At 48.7% G+C, this 22,321-nt stretch overlaps 1 protein-coding gene across 6 annotated transcripts in view; it reads right to left on the reverse strand.

Moving 5' to 3' along the window:
• Window positions 1-22,321, reverse strand: part of Arnt2 (aryl hydrocarbon receptor nuclear translocator 2) — a 168,957-nt gene that overhangs the window by 11,375 nt on the left and 135,261 nt on the right. For all 6 annotated transcript variants that reach the window (XM_021191241.2, XM_029535015.1, XM_029535029.1 and 3 more), the window contains 6 exons: window positions 19,138-19,289; window positions 12,687-12,759; window positions 11,766-11,889; window positions 9,175-9,274; window positions 7,302-7,440; window positions 6,537-6,687 (listed from right to left, as the gene is read on the reverse strand). In XM_021191241.2, the coding sequence (XP_021046900.1) occupies window positions 6,537-6,687; window positions 7,302-7,440; window positions 9,175-9,274; window positions 11,766-11,889; window positions 12,687-12,759; window positions 19,138-19,289 (739 nt within the window). The remainder of the gene's footprint in view (window positions 1-6,536; window positions 6,688-7,301; window positions 7,441-9,174; window positions 9,275-11,765; window positions 11,890-12,686; window positions 12,760-19,137; window positions 19,290-22,321) is intronic.

The raw sequence follows: 22,321 nt of genomic DNA on the forward strand, positions 1-22,321 counted from the left end.
CAAGCTTCCTTCCAGGTCAGACTTTAAATTTTTTTATTTTTTTTTAATTTTTTTATTAAGGAGACTAAGAGCCTACAAAAGGGGACCTATATCCTCCAGTGATGTGTGGTGACCACAAACAGACTTTAAAGTCACTCCTTTGGAACAAGGTAGGTAACCATATTCCAGGATTCAGGTAAGCTCCTTCTGGTGACCAGCCTCTCCCCCCGCCCCTGCCCAAAGTGCTTACCCTCTGGCTTAGATTCCTTTGGGAAGATCTGACCTCAAGCTTATCTTTCCATCTTATCCTTTAGTACTCTGCCTTCATAGAATAAATAAATCTTTTCTTCCTGCCTCTCCAGGCTCTCTCCCTTGGGGCTAAGGGCCAGAGCTGAATGGAAAATGTAATTTTTCTTTTGGATTGTTTCCCATGTGTCTGTGGCCAATGGTCACATGGCGAAATGTAAATGGCACTAAGTTTAACTTCCCTTTTCTCCCCGGTGCCAGGATTGTCCCTTTGTATCATGACTGTCATTCCCTGGGAGCCAGAAAAGCTACAGATTGAAAGCAAGACGGAAATAAATCAAGTAGCCTAGCAGAATTGGGCATATAGAACCCTCACCCAAATAAAGGGCATTAACATTGCCTTGGCCCATGCTCTCAGCTGGGTGTATGATTGCAAGGGGCCCAGGAACTTGCTGTTCTAACTGGATGCGGCTGCCACAAAAAGGCTGATGGAACATCAAATCATACTTTAGCAACATGATTTCTGAGGAACTTCAATGTTTGCCAACAACGAGTATCACAGAGTCCTTGGTCTCAGCCCACACTATCCTTATGGGGAACTAGGGCATCCATGTTGTAGAACCCTTTCTCCCTCCTACTTCTTTCATGTGATACCAAAATAGCAACTCAGATGCATGCTGGGGATACTTGCCCCTCCCTCCCAGTCTGTCAGGGGTTTTTGCTCCACCAGCAGCTTGTAATACCAAGGATCTAAAGCCAAGGGAAATGAATGTAAGGTCCCGTGACATCTTTTGGTGTTCCAGGTGAAAATTAGAAAATTGTGGTGAGGTATGGACTCCCTGACCTTCAGTTAAGGCTATAATATTCACTATTGTGTTTTGCCTACAACTTTCTTCTGTGCCCATATACAGGACCTGTCCTATGTGTCTTATTTTACATGTTGTTCTGTTTCCTGCCACATCTCTGCTAACCTAATTCAAGTGCTCATTAAATTAACAAAAAAAAAAAAAAAAAAAAGAAAGAAAGAAAAGAAAAGAAAAAGAAAAAATGGGGGGTAAAGCTTGATTCCTACTAATCAAGACAACTTGTAGGTCATGACCCTCACTGGTTGGGAAGCCATTCATGCTGACCTAGGCATCTCCAGAACTGGAGAAAGTATGCTATCCCACTACCCAGTCAAAACATTTCAGGTCTTACAGGATAGTAGCAGAATTTATACAGAGGCAAACAAGATCATGTATTGGCAGAGCTGTCAGTTGGGACTTATCTTGGGAGGCAGTTGCCATTACTGGTCCATACCTAGTTTGTGAGATGCATGGATCCTATGGGTCCTCCATAGGATCCTCCATAGGACTTCCACCACTGGTAGAGGACATTTGTGTGATCAGCCAAGAATAAGATGGTAATAGCCATGTGACTAATCAAATGGTGGCACCCATGTGATGATTGCTTAAGATTTCCAATGCATCTAGGTTCCTTGAGGATTCACACCCACCCCCCAAATGTTTCTGTGACACAGGCATTCATTCATCCATATACCCCAGTCTCCCCACCCCTACCCTCCACCCCATTTCTTTCTTTTTTCTTTTTTCTTTTTCTTTCCTGCAAAGATCATGGAAACTAAAGACCCAGACAGGACTCCCACATGACACTGTCAGTTCTTTGCTATGCTTTCCTAGCACCTAGAATAATTTTCTCAGAGACCTAACCCTACCCAGATACCTCCTGGGTGGGGAAAGAGGGATATAAGGCAAATGCTAACTCTATTGTCAGCGGGGTCGTAATGACCACCACCTTTGCATTCTGCTCGCTCCTGGTGTCTCTCAGCTTATTTTCTTCCCCTCCTTCCTCTACAGAGAACATCTCAGGTGGGTACAGGGATTTGAAGCCTAGGGTCCCATCTCACTGAGCTAGAGAGTAAGGGTGAGATAGGGTGATGGTGCAGCCTCTGCCCAACAACTAAATAAATGTCTAACCCCATGGCTGGGAAATACAGCATGAAGCCTGCTGGGACTAAGGGTTTCTCCTCCTCTCAGGACTCGGGTGTTGCCCGCTTTTGTAGCACTACTATAACTGTTCTCAGACCCTCTCTATTCATACAGTATAGATAACCCTATTTATGTGGGTATGGAGCTAATTCTTCATGCAGAAAGAAATTCCCTTGAGGATTATATTCAAGGTCGGGGAGACTAAGCATGCTTACACTTTTAACATCTAATGGCAATTTAAGGTAAAGAAAGTCAAAGCCTTTTATATAAGCAAGTTTCTTCCCTGAATCTATTAACACACTAATTAATAGGTTTGCCTGCCTTCCTTCCTCCCTCCCTCCCTCCCTCCCTCCCTCCCTCCCTCTTTCCTTCCTTCTTCCTATCCTCCCTCCATCCTTCCCTCCTTTCCCTCTTTCTTCTTTTCTTTCCTCCTTCCTTCATCCTTCTAAAGAGACCTTATTCTACAAAGGTAAGAGAAACACCAAAGAGATGCTCCCAGCAGGAACCTGCGATCAATATTTATGACTTAATCCCGAAAGAGACTATGCAGGTAGTTGTTTTAAACTCTGGCAGGTTGAGGTTGATTCTCAAAAGCATTTGGGACACCAATCAGTGTTCCCGATCCTTTTGGAGCTATGCTCTGACACACTCAAGGGTGACTGGTGGAGGTGTCAGAGGATGGGAGAAAGGCTGTTGTGAATGGGCAAGGGACAGTTCTGTTTTCACTCCAGAGGCTCCAGGACTTGTCTGTGTCTGCTTAGGATCATCAAAGGAAACTCGCCTTCACGTTCCCTGCCTATACTCTCTTTGATAGAGCCTTGAGAACTAAAGTAAGGTTAAAACTGGGCATCTGAAAGGAGAGAGGGCTAATATTTCATAATAACATCACCTGGCCCCATTACAGGACCAGTAAAGAAAAGAATTTGGCTAATAGATAAAGACCTAATCTATAATTCCTATAGATGGATCCATTTTGTAGGTATCAAGGAAAATGGTTTAAAGTGCAGGCAGATTTCATGGCTGTCAGGATAGGGGACAATAGAAAGAAAGGAAGGAAGGAAAAAGGGAGGAAGGAACCCTAATTCCCCTGTAATGCTGCAACATGCTGCTGTCAGTGTCCCCTTAGAGCCCCAGGATTGTAACCGTGGTGCTCCAGGATGCCCACAAGCAGGGTTCAGCTGGTGTTCACAATCGTATGCACACTGCACTGCCTGCTTTAACTGTTTCATGTTTATTTAATAATTAATGAAACTGACCATTAATGGAGACTGCTCTATTTCTCCTCTACATTTTCCTCCACTCCCTGAGGTTGACAGTAAACCCCTCCCCCAGGTCCTCTTTCTAACCAGGCACTCTCTCCTCTGACCTTGGCCAAGGTCGCCCCCCCCCCCCACCAGTAGGACTCTGCTTCTTGAAGTCCTGGACAGCAGAGGCTGAGGTCTTCTCAAGATACACTTCTCCCCTGAGGTAGGTTTCCTCAGCCCAGTGCGGCAATGCTGCCTCCTGAGATGATGGCACCTCCCCTCGCTGGCCTCTTTCGGTTCCCTCTCTCCTCCTCAGCTGGGGCTCCTGCATCCTGTTCCACAGACATTTTTCAGAGTCAACTTGTGATGCCTGGACGGAGGGGTCACATTGCATTCCTCAGTCTTAACTTCTCTCCCTCAGCATCCCTGCTACACCTCCACAGCAGACTTCCCGCCCCTCTCATGAGCACAAACCAAGGGATATAGTGGCAGATGTCTCTTCTGATTATTTCTTACTCTCTGAGGAGTGGGTCCAAAGGCTAGGAAGCACAGGGCAGTGAGCCAAGGGGGCACAGCCTTAGTCCTTTCTTGGTCCCACCACTGATCCATCAGGACAGTGGTTCCCTTGAGGGGTGGAATGCCCCTTTCACAGGGGTGGCTGAAGACCATTGTAAAACAGATATTTACATTATGATTCGTAACAGCAGCAAAGTAACAGTTATGAAGTAGCAACAAAAATAACTTTATGGTTGGGGGCGTCACCATGATATTGGGAACTGTATTAAAAGAGTCAAGCACTGGGAAGGTTGAGAACCACTGTACTGGGAGGACTTGGGTTTCCATGGTTTCATCTAAAATGAGAATAAGAATGATCTCTCCCTTATGGCCAGGTAAGTGCTAAATAAATTCAAACATGTGAAACACCCAGTGGACGCCTCCTGGGCAGTGTCCAATAAGTACCTAGGAATGACCAGCTGCTGGCATACTTACCACCTAGCAACATGTAGCACAGATGGCTGAGTTAGAAGCCCCAGTGACCTGTTCTGGTTCATTAGAGTTGGCCAGTGGCCTCTACCTAGGGTCCCACCTCCACTTACACCTTCAGAACATGGCCATTACTTCATGGAGAGTGGCCAAACACACATGGTAAAGGCATGGACTGCTGGGACAGGGAGGGGCCTGCCCACCTGTCTTGTCATGGTCACATGATGCTCCCAAGTCCTCCCAGGGATACATGCCATCTATCTCTCTTTTGAAGACCTTCCTGACCCTATAAAACAAGTGATCATTCTCCCCAAGGCCTCTACAAAGATCTGGCTACTGGGCCTGTGGAGTGTCACTCGGCTTCCTGTTACCTGTCTCCTCTATCTCTGCCTCTAGCCCGAGCCCTTCTTGGAGCCAGCCCAGTCTCTTCCTGGCTCGAGTGCTGGCACTGGGCCTAGCATTCATGAAGGATGGCTGAATCACAGTAAGTCTGGGCCACTGCTCCCAGACAAAGGGAACATTCTACACATGAAAGCAGGGAGGGGCACTATCCTGGGAATCAGGGACCTTGTCCTGATTCAGGGGGCAACAGATCTGAGGGCCTGACTGACAGAGCAAACTGGCTGAGGACTCTGTGCTTCTCACACCCATGTCCCTTAGTGACCTGATAGGGACATTTAAAGGCTCAATGTGTATGCTACACATAAATAAGGTTTGTGCTGGGGGGACTGTTGGGTCTGATGAGAACAGACAGACAAACCTGAGGTCTTGGGATGTTGTGGCCAGGAGCTTGGGCAGAAGCATTACTGTCAGTAGTGGAAGTGGAGAGAGGTAGGGACAGCTGTATGATGATAGGCTACAAAGGGACACTTTCCTGTAAGACTGACAGGTGAGCCACTTAAATGGAAGCTTTTAACTTGACAAGTGAAATGAGGGAGTTTAGGCTTGGCTTCCTGCTCACCCGAGGGTGATGGGTCTGCATAGACAATTCCTGGGTGCCTCACTCTTGGATGTCACCCAGTGACCGTACAATGAGGACTCTAGCAGGACTTTCCCTTTGTGGAGTGTGACCTTGGCCTGGGGAGAGATGCTGACATACATCAAATAGACAAAGAACAACTGGCAGGAGAGTCTGAGACTGAGCCAGAGGACACAGCCACAGCCAGGGCACAAATTATGGCCTGAGTCTTTCTCACAGAGCAAAGGAAACATTCACATGAGATAGGATGCCCTAGTTGGAATCTAGAATCAACCTAGGAGACAAGCCTGTGTGTGTGTGTGTGTGTGTGTGTGTGTGTGTGTGAGAGAGAGAGAGAGAGAGAGAGAGAGAGAGAGAGAGAGAGAGAGAGAGAGAGAGAAGACTCACCCTAACTGAGGGGCACGACTGTATGTGTGTGTGTGTGTGTATGTGTGTGTGTGAAGACTCACCCTAACTGAGGGGCACGACTGTGTGTGTGTGTGTGTGTGTGTGTGTGTGTGTGTGTGTGTGTATGTGTGTGAAGACTCACCCTAACTGAGGGGCACGACTATTCCACGGGCTGTGGAAATATAAATAAATACAAAGGGGAAGCTGAGCACCAGCATTTAGCTCCTGCTTCCTGACTGCAGCTATGATGTGGCTCTCCCTCTGTTTTTATGCACTGACCCTCCAATTGTGAGCCAAAATAAACCATTCTGTCCTGGAGTTACCGTTGTCTCAGAATGGGAAAAATAGCAAGTGCACCTTGCAAAAGGGAACTTTCTGGTCTCTCTGACACACCTGGCCATTCATGGCTTCTCCGGGTTTCTGAATGGAGACTCTTACTTCTGGGATGGGAAAGTCTCTGCCTTGGGCCATGTGGGGTTAAACTAGCAATCAGGTCACATCACAACACAAGAACGAGGGCTCATGACTTGGAAAAGCAATGTTGAACCACAAGGTTAAGGTGTATGCTTCTATCATTTAGGATAACCAAGGCCCTCCTGATTGTAGCCAGATAGGAGAGAAGATGGGGTACTTTGGGGCCCTACCCTATATCTTGGAAGCCTTGGGGCTCAGCCCTGGACACACGATGCTCAAGACAGAAATTCCTTCCATCATTTATCCCCCACCTACCAAACCCTGGAGTCCTGTTGGCAAGACTAGGGTATGCGTTTCCGCTTGGCGAGGAGGCAGCTGGGCTGGAGAGAGGACTGTAGGATGAAGGGTCAGCCGGGTAGGGGTGGCTTGATCCAATTCCGAAGGCAGATGACTGCGTCTTGCTGGGCTAGGGAGGGATTGGCTATGATCAGGACAGAAAGATGCAGGACCAACCAGCTTCCCATTGAGTTCCACCCTTGAGGTCACTTCAGGAACAGCAACATCCTGATTCCCTCATTAGCATGGGATGAGCCCAGTTGGGGCTGGGAGTGGGGAGGTTGGGCAGAATCCTGTCCCTGGAGACTTGGGGTGGAGGACTACAATGGCTTAACATTACTTTGAGGACTACAATGGCTTGGCTTCTCCAAGGTCAGTTTATGGAGGCCTCTCGCTGAATAAGACCTATCCTCACAGTACCTTCCAGGGAACTAGGAGTGTTGGTTGCATGGGTGGGCATTTACAGGCCCTCTTGGCATAGAGCTCCAAAGTGAGGAGGGGCTTGCTCTTGCTGGGGAAGTTTTGGGTGCCCAACCTCCTCTTGCTCCCTTTCCCAACAGGAGGTTGTAAGAAGAAAAGAGTGCTGATCAGACGTGGAGTACATGTTGGGGACCCAGTTCTCAAAGTGTCCCGAGGACTCTTGAGGAACTGGGAGCACTGACCTACCCTCACAGCCAGGACTCAAAAAAGCAGACGGTGGGTGCTCTGCTGCTCTGGGGACCCAGGGCCATGTTTCACTCATACCTGCCCTGGGAACGGTGGGCGGCTGCCTGTCCATGCCACCTGGCCCTGGTTCAGCTGCCGGGAGATCTGGGATATGTTCTGTCCCGTTGAGGAAGAGGACTGAATGTCATTCACTCCAGGCACATGGACCACAGAAGAGCTGGGTGAAGAAAGAAATACTTATTCCCAGATATGGTCTGCTTTCTTGAGACTGTTACAAGATCCTGAGCTGGCTCGCTTTCCTGCTCTCCCCCTTCTTGTATACTGCCCAGAGGTCCTTGCTGGCTTCTGTTCTCAGACTCCTTCTCCCTCCAGAGTCTGGCAGCTCTTACACTTGCCCATTACCTCCATCTTTCCCTGAACACCCCCAGCTCTCTATACAAGATTTCATTCCAAGGAGAGACACGAGTCGCAGAATACAAATCAGACTCTGGGCTACCTGTTCTTTGTGCTCTAGTTAATTTGTCCCATTGGGGCACCGAGAAAGCATACAGCCTCTGGACATAGGCTGCAAGCTGTCAGTTTCAACACGGAGACAAACCTGGGAATGGAAGGCTGCTGTATGTGGCTGTTGGTTTGCTTCTCTGCCTTCAAATGATTAATCTGGTGCGCCTTTGTTAAAGCACCTGTAAGTATGCATCACAATGTACAGCCGGCTGCATGCCTGATGAGGATGCTCTGACACTCTACTACCAGACCCTTCTTCTAGGAGCCTTTTGGGCTATGTGGACTGTAAGCACATCGAAGAAGGAAAGGGCTGGAGTTGGAGGGAGACTTGCATAGCTCCAGGCCCTTCTTGCTATCTCCCTGGGTCTGTGCTGGCGGGGGTGTGTGTGTGTGTGAGATGGGGGCTGTGAATATGTCTAGTGAGGTGGGCTGTATCTAATTTTAGGTTTTTCATAGAGGTAGGTTTTTGGATGGCTTTGGAAAGAAAACTTACAGACTACAGTTTTATTAATTGTATTCTAACCTTTTTCTATGCTCCCTAACTCCTTACAGATTGTAAAGGAAATCTGGTTGTTCGAACATCATGTCTGTCTTCCTAAATGAGTTTACTTAAGACGTGCGCCCTCCAGATGGATTTTTGGAACAAAGTGCTGGCCCTTGTGCCCAGCCCTCCCTAGGGCTGCTGGTCACACCTGCTGCTGATGTAGGAAACCTGTACTTAAAACATCAAGGAAGGGTGATTTCTATCCCGTTGTGGCCAATGTAGTTTCTGGGCACTGGATGTGCCTGCCCAACCCTGTTCAGGGTCTCTAAAGCCGGGTCAAGCTCGACTGGGATGTAAGATATCGCCTTGCTGTGCCTGGGGTACGTGAAGCTTCTAGGGAGCTTAGGGGTAACTATTGTGACACAGGAGGATGCCTTCCCTGAGGACTGCTGGCCTGTCCTTTGGTAGTCCTCCTGGGTTCTTGCTTGCATTTCCCAGAAGAAACTTGAGGCAGGTCTGGCTCTCAGTGGTAATGTAAAACTTCTTCAGTAAGCTATAGCATGCCTTGATGCTTTATAGCCAGGCACCCTCCTGTGCCGTTGAATGGTTCTTAGGGCTGAAGGTAAGATATGATGGAGTCACCTTTTCTCCTTGCGCTTGGCCACGGTCTCAGCAAATTAGAGAACAGGGCAGTTCTAGCTACTTTCCCAACAGGGCTCTACCTGCGTCTCGGCTATAGACCATCTCCTTCCCCCTTTCCCTGCAGGATCACAGAGAGGAGCAGTATCTTCTGTGTCTGAGAGTCACTGACACCCAGTGCCCATGGAGGGGCTGATGGAGCAGAGCTAGCCATCCAACGTCTCCATCCTGGCTCCATCACACAGTACAGGACTCCTGCTCCATCACACAGCCAATGCTGGCACTCAGGCCTTTCTTTCTACCAATCCCCTCCCTGGCACCTACCTGAAGGCCTTGCCTGAGTGTCCGGCAGGGAACGGACTTCCTTGGGAGTAGATCTGCTGGCTGCCGGACGCTGAGGCTGAGCTCATCATCTTCTTCTCCGCTAGGGAAACCATAAGAGTTGCATGTGAAGGTCCCCCCTTGTGCTGCAGGCCATCAGGGGACACCTTGCATGGCCTGGAAACTCAGGAGATCCACGTAGGATAGCCTCCTCATCTTCACCTTTGCATGCGCTCTCTTAGGCTCTTGGTGCCTAGAATGGCCCCAGCCACCTGAAGGCAAGCCCTCGAGAGCGGGAAGGCGCTATCGTATTTAGTCCGTCAGTTTCATAGGGGAGTACACCATAGGAAATGTGTAAAGCTGTGAGGGCACCCAGGGTAACCTCAGATGCCTGGCCTCGGACCTTGGCTTGGTTTTCTGTGTCACCAAGGTCACCTGGGATGCTCCTTGAACTCTCCCCTGCCTCAGTTTCTCTACCTGAAAGAAGATGACAATTGCAGCCGCTTTCCTGTTGGGCTGTGGTGAGGAGCCTGTGTTATTATACGTAAAATGTTTACCGAGGACAGTGCTGGGAAAAACCAAACTGCCTAAATATTTGTTTTCATTTATTACAGATTAGAAAACAGAGGCACTGCTTGTCCCAGGTCACAGGGCAGCAAGGGAGGAACCCATTTGAATCCCGTCCAGTGCCCCTTCCCAGACCTGATCAGCAGGTGCTGAGGGCTACCTCAGACTGACTGGTCAGGGCAGCTGGAAGGTATTGCCTGACTTCCTACCAGGGTCTCAGACTGAGCACCTCCGGAGACAGGAAACGCTCAGACCTGTGCTGTAATGAGTCGCCCAGGACACAGACAAGTGCGAGTCTGCTCAGTCATGTCTCCTGCAGAGAACGGCTAAGAGGGCTCAAGTCACAGGCAAAGTGTAGAGATCTCACACAAGGAGGAAGCTGCTTTTGTTGATATGAGAAGCAGGGATCAAATGTGAATGGATGCAGTCTCCAGGCAGCAATTGTCAACCAGCCAGAGTACACCCTCCCCTTGGCTCCACGATGCAGCATCTGCGACCCTAGAATATCATGATGCCTGCACGTCTCATTTATATAATCACCCTCATGACAGTGGGGGGAAGGAAAGCAAGGCTGGATACATGACAGTGACTATGTAGCATGTATGCCCCCCTGAGCCCAGCTTGCCAGGCAGGTGTGAGCAGTACTGGGCTTTGATGATCAAGCCCACAGGCCTGGGTCTGGGAGGCAACACAGGAACCAAATCCCTCCTCCCATCTCTCGGGCTCTAAATAAAGTCCTTGCCATATTGCAGCTGTGGGGCATCCTGAAGGGACAGGAGCTCCATCCCTAATCTAATTTCAAGGTCTTGAGAGGGGGCATAAAGAGCAAGACTGGAGGGAGGAGGAGACAAGACTAGAACTGACAGGCTAAAGGAGACTCAGAATGCCATCTTGCCTATAAACCCAGTGGCTGGAGGTGTGGCTTAGTGGTAGAGCTCTGCCTAGCGTGTCCCTTCTCCAGCACCACCCAGGCGACAGATATACAGACAAATCAACCATCACTATAAAAAACAAGACCTTATGCAAGTTACTTTTTTCTCATGTGTTTTGGTAATAAACATGGTTGTCCTGTGCTCAAACAGTACTTCTATGTTTATATATGTATATGGACGTGTGCAATCACATATATGTGCATAGTAGTGTGTATAAATTATTTAGCTAAATCTTTCTCCATCTTATTATTTTCATCTCTTTGATGTGTTGAAAAGGAAGGTAGGCATCCTGAGCGCCACTTACTTTGCTTTTATCAGTTTCTTTCTGTGTTGTGATTACATGGGCTTTCCTGTGTTTCAGAGTTCGTGGGATGTGTAATCAGTTCAGGCTCTCTCCTCTGTCCACAGGGACACTGTGACATCTTTCTCTGCTGATGCTGACACTCCACTTCCCTGCCTGTGTTCGACAAATATCTCCATCACTCATCCCCGAGGGCTGAACGGTTCATCCCATTTGTTTGATTATGTTGAATTTTGACAGCATGTTAATTGGGCTGTCTATCTGTAGTCCTTGGATATCATCTGATTTATCAGTCTCGATATTCATATTTTCTTGCCATTTACTTATTTTCCCTCTGATTTGTGTGTGTGTGTGTGTGTGAGAGAGAGAGAGAGAGAGAGAGAGAGAGAGAGAGAGAGAGAGAGAGAGAGAGAAATTTTTCTAACTTTGCTTTTTAACCCAGAGTCAAAATAGCACTCCTCCTATAAGTTGTTTTCTTAGGTATTTTGTTACAGTGGTGAGGTCTGACCAATGACTAAGGCATTGGGTAATGGATCAGATTGTCTGCTCTGACCCTTTACATTTTAAAGACAAGATGCCACACCCTGAGGTTGGTTGGCACTGGTGATAAGATAGGGACAGGAATACAGAAAGTCTACCCTGACTCCTGTACGGGTTCTTTTTATGCCTTGTGGTAGTGACACAAAAATCACCTTACCTGCCCCTCTCTCTCTAGGGTGTTATCTCCAGGTGGTCCAAAGCAACTGTAATCTTATACTGTAAAGCTCACAGCCTAGCACTGTCCGCACACTTACATGCACCGATGCCTGCAAACATCTCTGCAAATCGAGGGTCTCTCTCTTGGGAGAAGATTGCATCTGCCTTTTCCACAGACTTCCCGGCCTCGTGAACACTGGCGGGTAGGTTGGGTACCGGGACCTGTTGGCACAAAAAACACTGCAGCAATCCACACATAAGGCACATACGGTACTTTCTAAGAGTTACCTGCTGTCCCTCCACATAGTCCCTCTAGGTGGAAGAGCCAGCATTTCAAAGCTTGACGACGATTCTTGCAAGGTTGGGAGCTTATCCAGGGAGCTCAAAGGCACATGGGTTGGGGAGTGTAAATTAAGTGCTATAGGAACAACAGTTACAGTGACTACTTTCTTGGGGATAAATGAAAAAGAACCAACCTAGTGTAAACATCGGGAAGAGAACCGAAAGCTTTGTTTGGGAAGAAGTTCAGATACCATGTCAATTGAGCTATGTCAATTTTTCTGATGGTCAGCTGTCAGAAGCTTGGACAAAGAGAGGAGGGAAGAGGGATCAGCAGAGAGGAGAGAAGGCGAGGACACAGCATGACAGAAAGAGACACATTAAATCAGAAAAGGCATGGGGCAAAGATGAGAGAGATGGCTTGGAAGCCAGAGAACCTACATCCAGAGCCTGCTTTCGCTGGCTTCTGTGTCTGTGAGACTGGGGCCCACACTGGGATTTCTCTGTCCCTTAGAGATGCTCAGTGCTGGCTGAGCCACCACCTGCTCACTACCTATGCTCTGCCCCCTGTGGCTCACTTCAAGAAGGAGGATCCACAGCAGGGATGCAGGGGTTGAGCACCATTAGCACCCAGTGTGTGGATGGAGCTGAGTGGATGTGGGGAGGGCATCAAGTTCTGGGGTGAGTTTAGTTCTCCGTCCTCTGAGTGTCAATCAGAAAAGAATTTCCCAGAAATTCACCTGAGATAAGTCATATGATGACAGCCCATCTCGCTGATGTACTTCCAGTTCTGCCTGCTGTTGCTGAAGTTGCCTGTGAAACAAGACGTCAACACAGGTGTAAGGAACAGAAAGGTGAGAGGCTGAGGGAGGGGAGAAAGCCCTGCTCCTCAGAGTCAAGCAGCCCATGCTCTCCAGATTGCTAAGAGGCTTCCCACTTTGTTTTACTCCGACCCCTGTCGTTCAGGTTTTGATTTCTATACAAACTGTTGAAAAGGTAAGGGGAAGCACGTGTGTATATCCTGGTATACGTGCATGTAGAGACAGACCGGAGGTTGGCACCAGGAGTTTCTCCTCTTTTGTTTTACATCTTATTCTTCCAGCTCACCGATTGGCTAGACGGGCTTTCCAATCAGCTCCAGGCATGCCCCTGTCTCCACCCCAGCAGTTCCAGGGGATCCATACTCAGGATCTGACCTCGCGCTTGGTCTGTGCTTTATCCACTGAGCCATCTCAGCCTTCAAATTTTATTTCTGAGACAGGGTCTTGCTATGCACCCTGAACGGGCCTGGAACTCTTGATCCTCCAGCCTTAGTCCTCCAGTGCTAGGAGGATAGGCAGGCGCCACCGTGCCTGGATCAAACAGGGAACTTCAGCAAATGACTTTGTTTTGTGCAGGGGAAAAACACAGTAGTAAAATTCTTTTAAAAGCAAAATTCAGGAAATCAGTCTGTTCAGCACTGAGCAAAGCACCTGCCGTTAGGGTGCATAGCTTCTTATCCAGGCCTCAGACTGAATGTCTATGGTGGTTACTTCATCCACATGCCAATATCAAGAAGCTGGAGCTCAAAGCTAGGGTTAGATCAGAGATGTTCTGCTACATCAGAGCAGGATCTCACTTCAGGGTGGAGTCCAAGATACTTGTCTCCTCCTACTCTTCCAGGCTCCTCCTACTCTTCCAGGCTCCTCCTACTCTTCCAGGCTCCTCCTACTCTACCAGGATGTTCTGTTAGGGGTGGGGCGTGTGTGGGGAAACAAAAGGTTGAGAGAAAACTGGTGCTTCAAGTTTTAAAGTAGGGAGTCTGGATTGCTTTCAGGGAACAGGGAAGCCTGTAACTCATGTTACAAAGAAGGTAGAGGGTAAGGTCTAGATATCCCAGTGAAGAGACTCTGTAGGAGGACCTGCTGGCGGCTGCCTTGGAATCAAACCCAGAAGTCTATTCAGTGAACTATGTGGAGGCAAAGAAAACAGCCATGCCCAAGTCCTGTTCTGATGACTCAGAACCCCCCCTCCCCCCATTCCTGCTCTGATGGAGCTGGGTCTCCAGGGAAGGGCAGATGAGCAGACCGAGATCCCAGGGAGCAATGGACCTGACCTTTTGCTGTGGTGTAAGAGCGGAGGAACAAAGGCAAAGATGGAATCAGAAGCATGTGCTGTCCCACCAGGCAGTGTAAGCCTCTTATATCAGCAAAGTGGAGCATTAATAATAATAATGATAATGATAATAATAATAGATTTTTTAAAAATTTAAAAGACGGCTAGGATATAGCCGAGTTGGGGGAGTGCATGCATGAAACTGTGGGCTCAATTCCCAGCACCACATAAAAGCAGCCATGGTGGCCTACGCTTGTAATCCCAGCACCAGAGTTGTGGAGGCAAAAGATTCAGTAGTTCAAGGTTATATACAAGGCCAGCCTGGGCAACATGAGACCCTCTCTTAATTTTTTTTAAAGAATCAATATAATCATTACTGTCAAAGAAGAACCACTGTCCTTCCTTGTTTGTACTCCATTATCTGCTGTTTCCTGTGGCCTGCATCTTAGGCAGGCATGACGGCTCACTGGCAGGCTGCTAATATCCGAATGGAAGACTGATCACCAGTACTTGGCCAGCATTTTACATCTTTACAATATATGGCTATCAATTATCAGATAAAGGAGATGGGGCTCAGCAAGTTTAAGTGGTGTTCCTAGCTAGAATGCAGCACAGAACGGGTTCAAATATAATTCTGCAGGGCTGTGGAGCCTGTCCTCTTTCCTCTGCCCAGAATAAACACCCTCCATGTCCCAGAGGCTCCTGGAGACTCTGGACTCATGGCATTGACTTGATCGTGTTCAGAGAAATCTCCTTGGACTTGTAAGTTGATTCAATAGTGGCCGGAAGAAGGTGACCATCACCTGAGAGGTCACCAAAATGTTGGGGGTTGGTCTGGTGCTGCTATGCATTCAAGTGCTAAATCCCATACCCCAGTAAATTCTGTTGCCCCAAGATGAATTAATTTTTTTATGTACATCAGCTTTGGTTGCACAAGTCTTGCACCCAAATTATCTCTGATTGGCTAATCAAAGTTGCTGACAGCCTATAGCTGGGCAGAAGAGAGGTAGGCAGGGCAAAGGTTCCCGGGCTTGGGGTCTCAGGTAGGGACTATAAGGGAGACTAAGGAGAGGAGGAAGAAGGAAATCTTCCCATGAGGTAATATGGAGCATGAGCATGTGGCTATGAGGGCTAGCCCGGTGAAGTAGGAACAGTGCAAAGGAAGCATACGGCAAGCATTATACTGGGACCCAAGGCATGAACAGACAAGATAGCTTACAGGGTTGGTATCCGCCCAGCTCCGGTGCTTTAAGGCTTATTATTATTCTAAAGGTCTCTGGGTCCTTTATTTGGGTAATAGCTGGTTAAAAAGTAACTTGCCGTATTAATTCCAAGCATTAGTTATTAACTGCAGAATGTTTAAGTCACACTACACCAAGACCTCCACTGGGGCAGAGGGGGAAGCATGCTAGAGTTCTGGGCATAACCTTCAGTTCTGGTTCTCCTCTGAGGGGCAGGAAAAGAATGGACTAAGATGCTCCCTGGGTTTGGAGTCCATCACTGGAGGGGGTCTCAGTTTCATCTTGGCTGGAAGTTGCTGCCTGGCTTGGCAGGAATGGTGTCTTTGTGTCCAGCCCTCACTGAAGGCTGCTGCCTCCTGGGTGTACAACCTTCTGCCTCCTTTTGCATCCACCCCTTTTCTTCACTTTCCACCTACTATCAAGCAGGTAACTCCTACTAATAATCATGGAGTATATGTGATCATTGACCAGTTGGGCTTTGGGCATAGTGGGGCTTTAAGAATCCACGTTTGTTCTCACACGTATGTATATGCATGTACGCGTGCATCCATGCATGCACACATACACCAACCCTCACATGGACACATGCATCTTTAGCTCTCCATGCACATACACATGAGTTCACACATGTAGATATGGCTGTATGCACACATCAGGAGCTGTGTGAGAACCCGAGACAACCTCAGACTAGTGCTATTTTAATAGCAGAGTCTTGGCCTAAGGATAATTGCATGTCATTCCCCTGAAGAGAGATGGGAAGTGAATGTCCAGGAGCTAGGATGGGCGAATATGGAAAGACGGATATGACTGGTTTCTCAGAGTATCAAATCCCAAACACTAAGACCTGACCCAGCTCAGCGAAGTGCACCCTGTGTGTTGCATCAGTCTGTTTTTCTGGGCTTCCATCTGTGTGGAAGGAACAGGAAGAAGTCAGAGGTGACAAAGAGCCTTTTCAGCAGCTTAGCACAAATGCTAAACACCCAATGCTTGCTTAACTCCTTCAGGAAGTTGCTTTTGGATGCTCTTAGCTGAAGGCTACTGAGCAAGCAACTCCTCGCTCCTCCCCGCAAGCACGGGGCATGGGAGGATCTTTTCTAACTAGCTGGCCAACTGCTGGCAAAGCTGACAAAACTCAAGAACGGGCTTGTCCGCTCACATGCTTGGTCAGCACCGCCCTCTACCGTCCACAGCGAGCTTTTCATCCTTGCCACTGAACACCAGGTTTAGAAAACTGACGTGTTGCTACTGCAGCTGCTGCAGGTGCTGCGGGGGCTTTCTGATCCACACAACTTCCAGGAGATGCTGAGAACAACTGACCTGAGACAGCAGAATAGCCCACCTCTGAAAAAAATGCTTTTCTGTCTCGTCAACACTGTCTGGCTTTCAGGAAAGGCCAACCCAGTCAGCCTGGCTGGCTTGCAGAGGAAGGTGACTTTGCTTCTATGCCTCCCCCTTGTCAGGGATGCTGCTGGGGATGTTCCCCAGGCTCGGGGGGGGGGTCTGCTTTGTCTTCTTCTTCCTCTGTATCTGTCCACTGTCTCCTGCCTACTTCTACCTATGCTTTCATGGTTTTGAAGCTCAAGCCTTAGGCTTCTGGGACTGGGTCCCCTCTTAAAGCAAGAGCAGTAATGCAAGCATCTTGCCTGGCCTAGTCCATGTCCGGGCATAGTGGACAGAGGGCATCAGCTTCATTAGCTGTGACGGTAGAAGGTAAATGAAGACTGGAAAAGAACAACGGTGAAAGACTTAAAAAGCCCCCAACCATCCGCAACAAGGCTCCTCAGTCAGCCCTGCCCATCCAAATCTAGAAAGCTGCTGGGTGCTCCGACAGGGGACTGTTACTGTAGATAGGGTGGCTCCGATGTGCTATATAAGTAGTTCATCACTAGGGAGGATTTAGTGACAGGGAGATTTAGGAAGGGTGAGAGTGAAGCATAGGTGACACCCAAGAACAGCGTCACTCACAGGAATCCAGCAGCCTCAGAGCCCTTGCTGAGCACAGGCCTGTGTACACAACCACATACCGAGAAGGAATAAGGAAGGATGGGGGCAGAGAAGGAGGCAGGATCCAGGGAGGAAGTAGCTTTCCCTAAGATCCAAAGGGGGGGAAGTTTCTAGAATAGTGTCCAGGACTCTGAATAGTTGGCTTGTTTGTCTAGTTCCATGACTTCTTGGCTAGGCAGCCTGAATTAGCAGGTGTGAGGCCATATTGGGAGATAAGCCTAGGGGTAGAGAACTGGCTTGCACAGGTGCTACGCAGGTTAGGCTAGCTAGCATTGTCTTCTTCTGGCAAGAACCTGGCACCCCCAGCTAGTAAGCACCCGAGAAGCCTGCTCAGAGCCCTCTATACCTGAACACAGCAGCAGCCAGGTCCTCCCTAGCTCCGTGCATCTGGCTCTACTCCCATTTCCCAGTCTTCCTTATTTTCGTCAGACCTAGCATCAGATATGGGTGTGGCATTCATGGGCATGTCTCTGATCCCCGGGTAAAGAGCACCCCTCTTCCACATTGTGGGACTGACAGGGAAAAATGGAACACCCTCAATTTGACTGAAACCTCAGGATGAGATAGGACCATCATTTTGCCCATCTGGCTCTGTGGCTTCTCCTATTGGTTCGGCTCCATTTACAGTTTGACCAGCAGATGGGGTAGAAGATGAATCCAGTTGTACCAAGTACATGGGGGAGATGTTTAGAAGGAGAGCTGGCCCAGGAGGGTTGATGGAGAAGCATCAGGGAGCAAGGGTTTGTGCGTCCCAGATGGCGTGCTCAAAGCTGTTGGACTAGTGAGAAAGCCAGGCTGCAAGGGACTGGGACAAGCAGAATGGGAGCAGCAGCTCAGCAAGGCCAGGTCAGAAGGGAGGCTCTGACAGAGGGACGTGGCAGGTTCTTCGAAGGATCCCCTGGTGTCAAGAGATGGGGAAAAGAAGGCCATGGATTTCAGGACCAGGCCTGACTGGACCAGAGGAATGGAGATAGGGAATTCCAGTGACCATGAATGGCAAACACAAGGGCAGTCTTCAGTCTGCCTGTCTCATTTCACACCCTCTGTCACCCCAGATATAGCTTTTACGTGCTTTAACTCACCGGGACACCTGTGTGCCCGCATGTTTGCGTGTGTTGGTTCTTTGCAGGGTACGAATATCCCTTAGCTCACACCAGGGTTACACATGATGTAATACCATAAGTGTGTGGTATTGTAAGTCACAAAGGCACCACTGCCCCCAATCCACTGCATCAGGCTTAGCAACTCACAGAATGATGGCTGTTTCCTCATGTGGATGTATGGCTGAGTGGAGCTGCCTCTCTCTGACACAGCTTGGCATCCCATGAAGTGAAGAGTGAGAGAGGAAGTGACTTACTTGAGATCACGAAACCAGAAACTGGCATGGCCAAGACGAGAACTCAGGTTTACCTGTCAGCTCCATGGACATGAAAGGTACACAAAAGGCAGGGGTCCCGGGCTGGGAGCAGGGAGGGGAGCTTCCAAGCTTAGATGCTGCTGCTACAACAGGCTGCTTGACCTTGGCCAGCTTCACGAAGCCCAGTCCACTTCTACCCACTAGCTTCAGCAGGACCAGGAGACCAGGCTCAGTGTTTACCACAATGGGATGTGGAAGCAGATACTTCGATGCTTGGCTTAATGTTACGAAGAAAAGAATGGAATGGAGGCTGTGGTAACCTGACCTGAACATAGAAGGGATGCACCCCATAGTGAAGGAAACCCATTTTCTTGCCCCTTTACCCCATAGGGGTTTGGGGTTGTAGCTTGATCCTATGGGGAGAAGGGAGCCTCAAGCAAACCAGCTCACTCATATGTGAATAATCAGCTGAAGAGAGGGAGGGCTGTCACGTACTTGACATTGGTGTTGGTGCAGATGACATACTCGATCTCATCAGAGTAGGGGTTCTGGAAGGTGAAGCTGCTGGTACGGATCAACAGCCACTCCCGGTTCTTGGTGCGGAACCGATACATGACCGACAGCACTTGGCCCTTCAGCTTAACCACCTGCAAAAACATTTAGACAAGGGAGTCAGCAGGAGGAGGAAGAGAGAACAGCCAGGCAGTGTGGCCGGCTGCTGAACAGGTCAGCAGGACCACAGAATGGGGTGCTGCCGCAGCCAACTGCGGTAAGGGGGAGGGGTGTGAGAGTAAGAGTGACAGGTAGCAGCTAGGCTCATACTTCCATCTGCTTCCCCCCCTGGGGTCACTCTGTCATGCCCTGTGAGACCAGCAACAGTCAGTGTTTCTAATTTAGTGGCTACAAATCAGATGATGACACCTATACCCAAACAGTGCCTGGCGCAGAGCAGTACCAAAAACATAAGAGCTGCCTGCCTTCCTTCCTTCTTTCCTTCCTTCCTTCCTTCCTTCCTTCCTTCCTTCCTTCCTTCCTTCCTTCCTTCCTTCTTTCCTTCCTTCCCTCCCTCCTTCCCTCCCTCCCTCCCTCCTTGCCTACCTCCCTTCCCCTTGGGCATTAGGGTAATCTGGGGCTGAGTGCTAGGTGCACAGCTATAATGCATCATAGACTTATTTCTTAGATGGACTTTATTCACATAAAAATTTTAACCTCTGTTTGACATTGTAAAGTGGATTCAATAAACTCTCAGGAAGGAGGTGAAATAAAATGGTAAGTCTGTATGCATTATTTATTTGAATGTATTGATTTGCCACTACTTTCATGTTCCAGTATGGCTTCCAGTGTACTTTCATGGACACCTGGAAAAGTGGCTTCACTATTTACAGATGACATTACCAGGACGCAAAGATTAATTAAGTTCTCCAAGAGCCAACAGCTCTAGTGAGTGGCAAAGAGGGACAAGAACTGTGATTTTATGTCCGAGTTACAAGCTTATCTCTCTGGGGATAGCTTGTTTTTTATTCCCTCTGTTCACTCACACAATACAAAAGTATGTAAAGACACCCACCCACTGGCAGCTGGAAGCATCCAGGTATTGGTCTCACCAAAGAGAAAGAAGTGGAAGATGGAGAAGCTATCGGATTGACTAACAGACCTTGCCCGGATGTCATTGTTCCCAAGAACAAGATAAAGCAAGCAGAAGTCCTTTTTGTAAGCATACACAGTCTCAGATCCCGGGAATGTATGTCTTTCTGGGTGTGGTCGCAGATGGATTGATGGTAAGAATAGGGCCGATTCTATGGCCAGGCAAGGTTGGACTCCTCCTAACATCACTGCGTTTGCAGCCTGCTTCCCACTGAGAGTTTGCAGTTTCTACCATACTGTACACAGCCTGGGGACCTGGTGAACTGAGCTTCGCACAGCCCAGCCCAGCCCAGCCCAGCCCAGCCCAGTGTCTTGCACACAGTAGCACTTAGAGCATACCTCATGAGCTGGCTACATAGTCCTGAAGCAGTCAGGTGACTTCTCCCACACTGCTCCTGGGGAAACCAGGCATAGCCACACTGTAGAGTATCAGACAAGACCCTCTTGGGGAATATCCAAGAGAAAAAACAAACAAACAAAAGAACAAAAAAACCCAAGAAAGCTGGAAGAGGGCAGCGGTCTTCTTTGTTACCACCTGGAAAGAGGCTGATGGGGTGAAGTGAAGCTGGCCTAGAGGATGTTGCCTCAGAGACAGTTGGCCCCTGTCTTAGTCACTGTTCCACTGCTGGGAACAGACACCATAGGACTTGGCAAGGGGCTGGCTTACAGTTTCAGAAGCTTAGTCCATTATCATCACGGCAGAGAGCATGGCCGCAGGCAGGCATGGTGCTGGAGAAGTAGCTGACAGCTACATCTTGATCCATAAGTAGAGAGAAAGAGAGGTAAGGGGGAGGGAAAGAGAGGGGGAGATGGAGAGAGAGTGAAAGAAGGAAAGATGGAAAGAGGGAGACAAGGGGACAGGGAGACAGGGAAAGAGACTATGCCTGGCTTTTGAAACCTTAAAGCCCACCCCCAATGACAAACTTTCTCCAACAAGGCCACATCTATTCCAACAAGTCCATATCTCCTAATCACTGTCAAATACTACCATGATCTATATGAGCCTATGGGGGCCATTCTTATTCAAACCACCATAGTCCCCTAACTGGGACTGGCTTCTTTCTTCACAGGGGCCAGAAGTCAAAGTCACACGCTCTGAGGTCAGTAGCCTGAAGTGTTTCCTTGGGGCACAACACAAACAGACCCATGTGCTCTGTCCTGAGTGTGTCTACCTTCTGTTTCTTCCAACAGAAAGAACTAAGGGAGTGTGAGAGCGTTTCACTGTGTTTCACAAAGTAGCAGTAAAACCTACCTGTGTACAAAGCTGGGGTATGGTGCTGAAGGGTAGAGAACAGAGAAAGGGGGGTGTAGTCCTGCCCATGAATCAGCTCAGCAGAATAATGTGTATTAGGAACAGGAGCTTCAGAGCTGAAAGATACCTACCGAGGCTTTGCAACCATAGGAAGGGATATGCATGCTTTGAATCCTTGATTTCTCAGCCTCAACTCCCTGTCCCCATTGCCAAAGTGAATGTTCTGTTCCAAAGTACAGGTCACCTTGTGGGGGCTAGAGAGATGTGTAGATAACCACAACCCACAGAGTCTGCTACAAACTCACAATCAAATGCCAGGGGTCAGCAGGAGGGCTAGAGTTGGGACCTATGGTTGAGGTCCTGTCATGAATGAAGGATTCCAGAAGGGGAATGAAGCTTGGGAAAGAGTTGGGAGTGTAGGCATGATGCTGGCACAGGAGATTCTTGGCTCCCCTTATAGAAAGCACAGCACAAATGTGTATGGGCAAGAAAGCCAAGGAGTGATGGGGGATTGAACTGTGCATGTAAGCAGGGCTGGTAACACGACCCAGGTCTAGCTAACCTCAGAGTGATGCATCCTATTGTGCTTCACTCAAGTGTGGGGCAAGTAATACAGGAGAGCGCAAAGATCCTAAAACCTAGCTTAGCCTAGCTCCCTATGAAAACAGCTGTCATAGGTATCGTCACCATAGTTACCATCTTCACCTGACAACCACCACCATCACCACCATTAGTGTCTTACTTAGTCAATGTTCTAGTGCTGTGAAGAGACAGCTGACCACA

This window comes from Mus pahari, chromosome 1 (genome assembly GCF_900095145.1).
Source record: "Mus pahari chromosome 1, PAHARI_EIJ_v1.1, whole genome shotgun sequence".
Taxonomy (NCBI): Eukaryota; Metazoa; Chordata; class Mammalia; order Rodentia; family Muridae; genus Mus; species Mus pahari.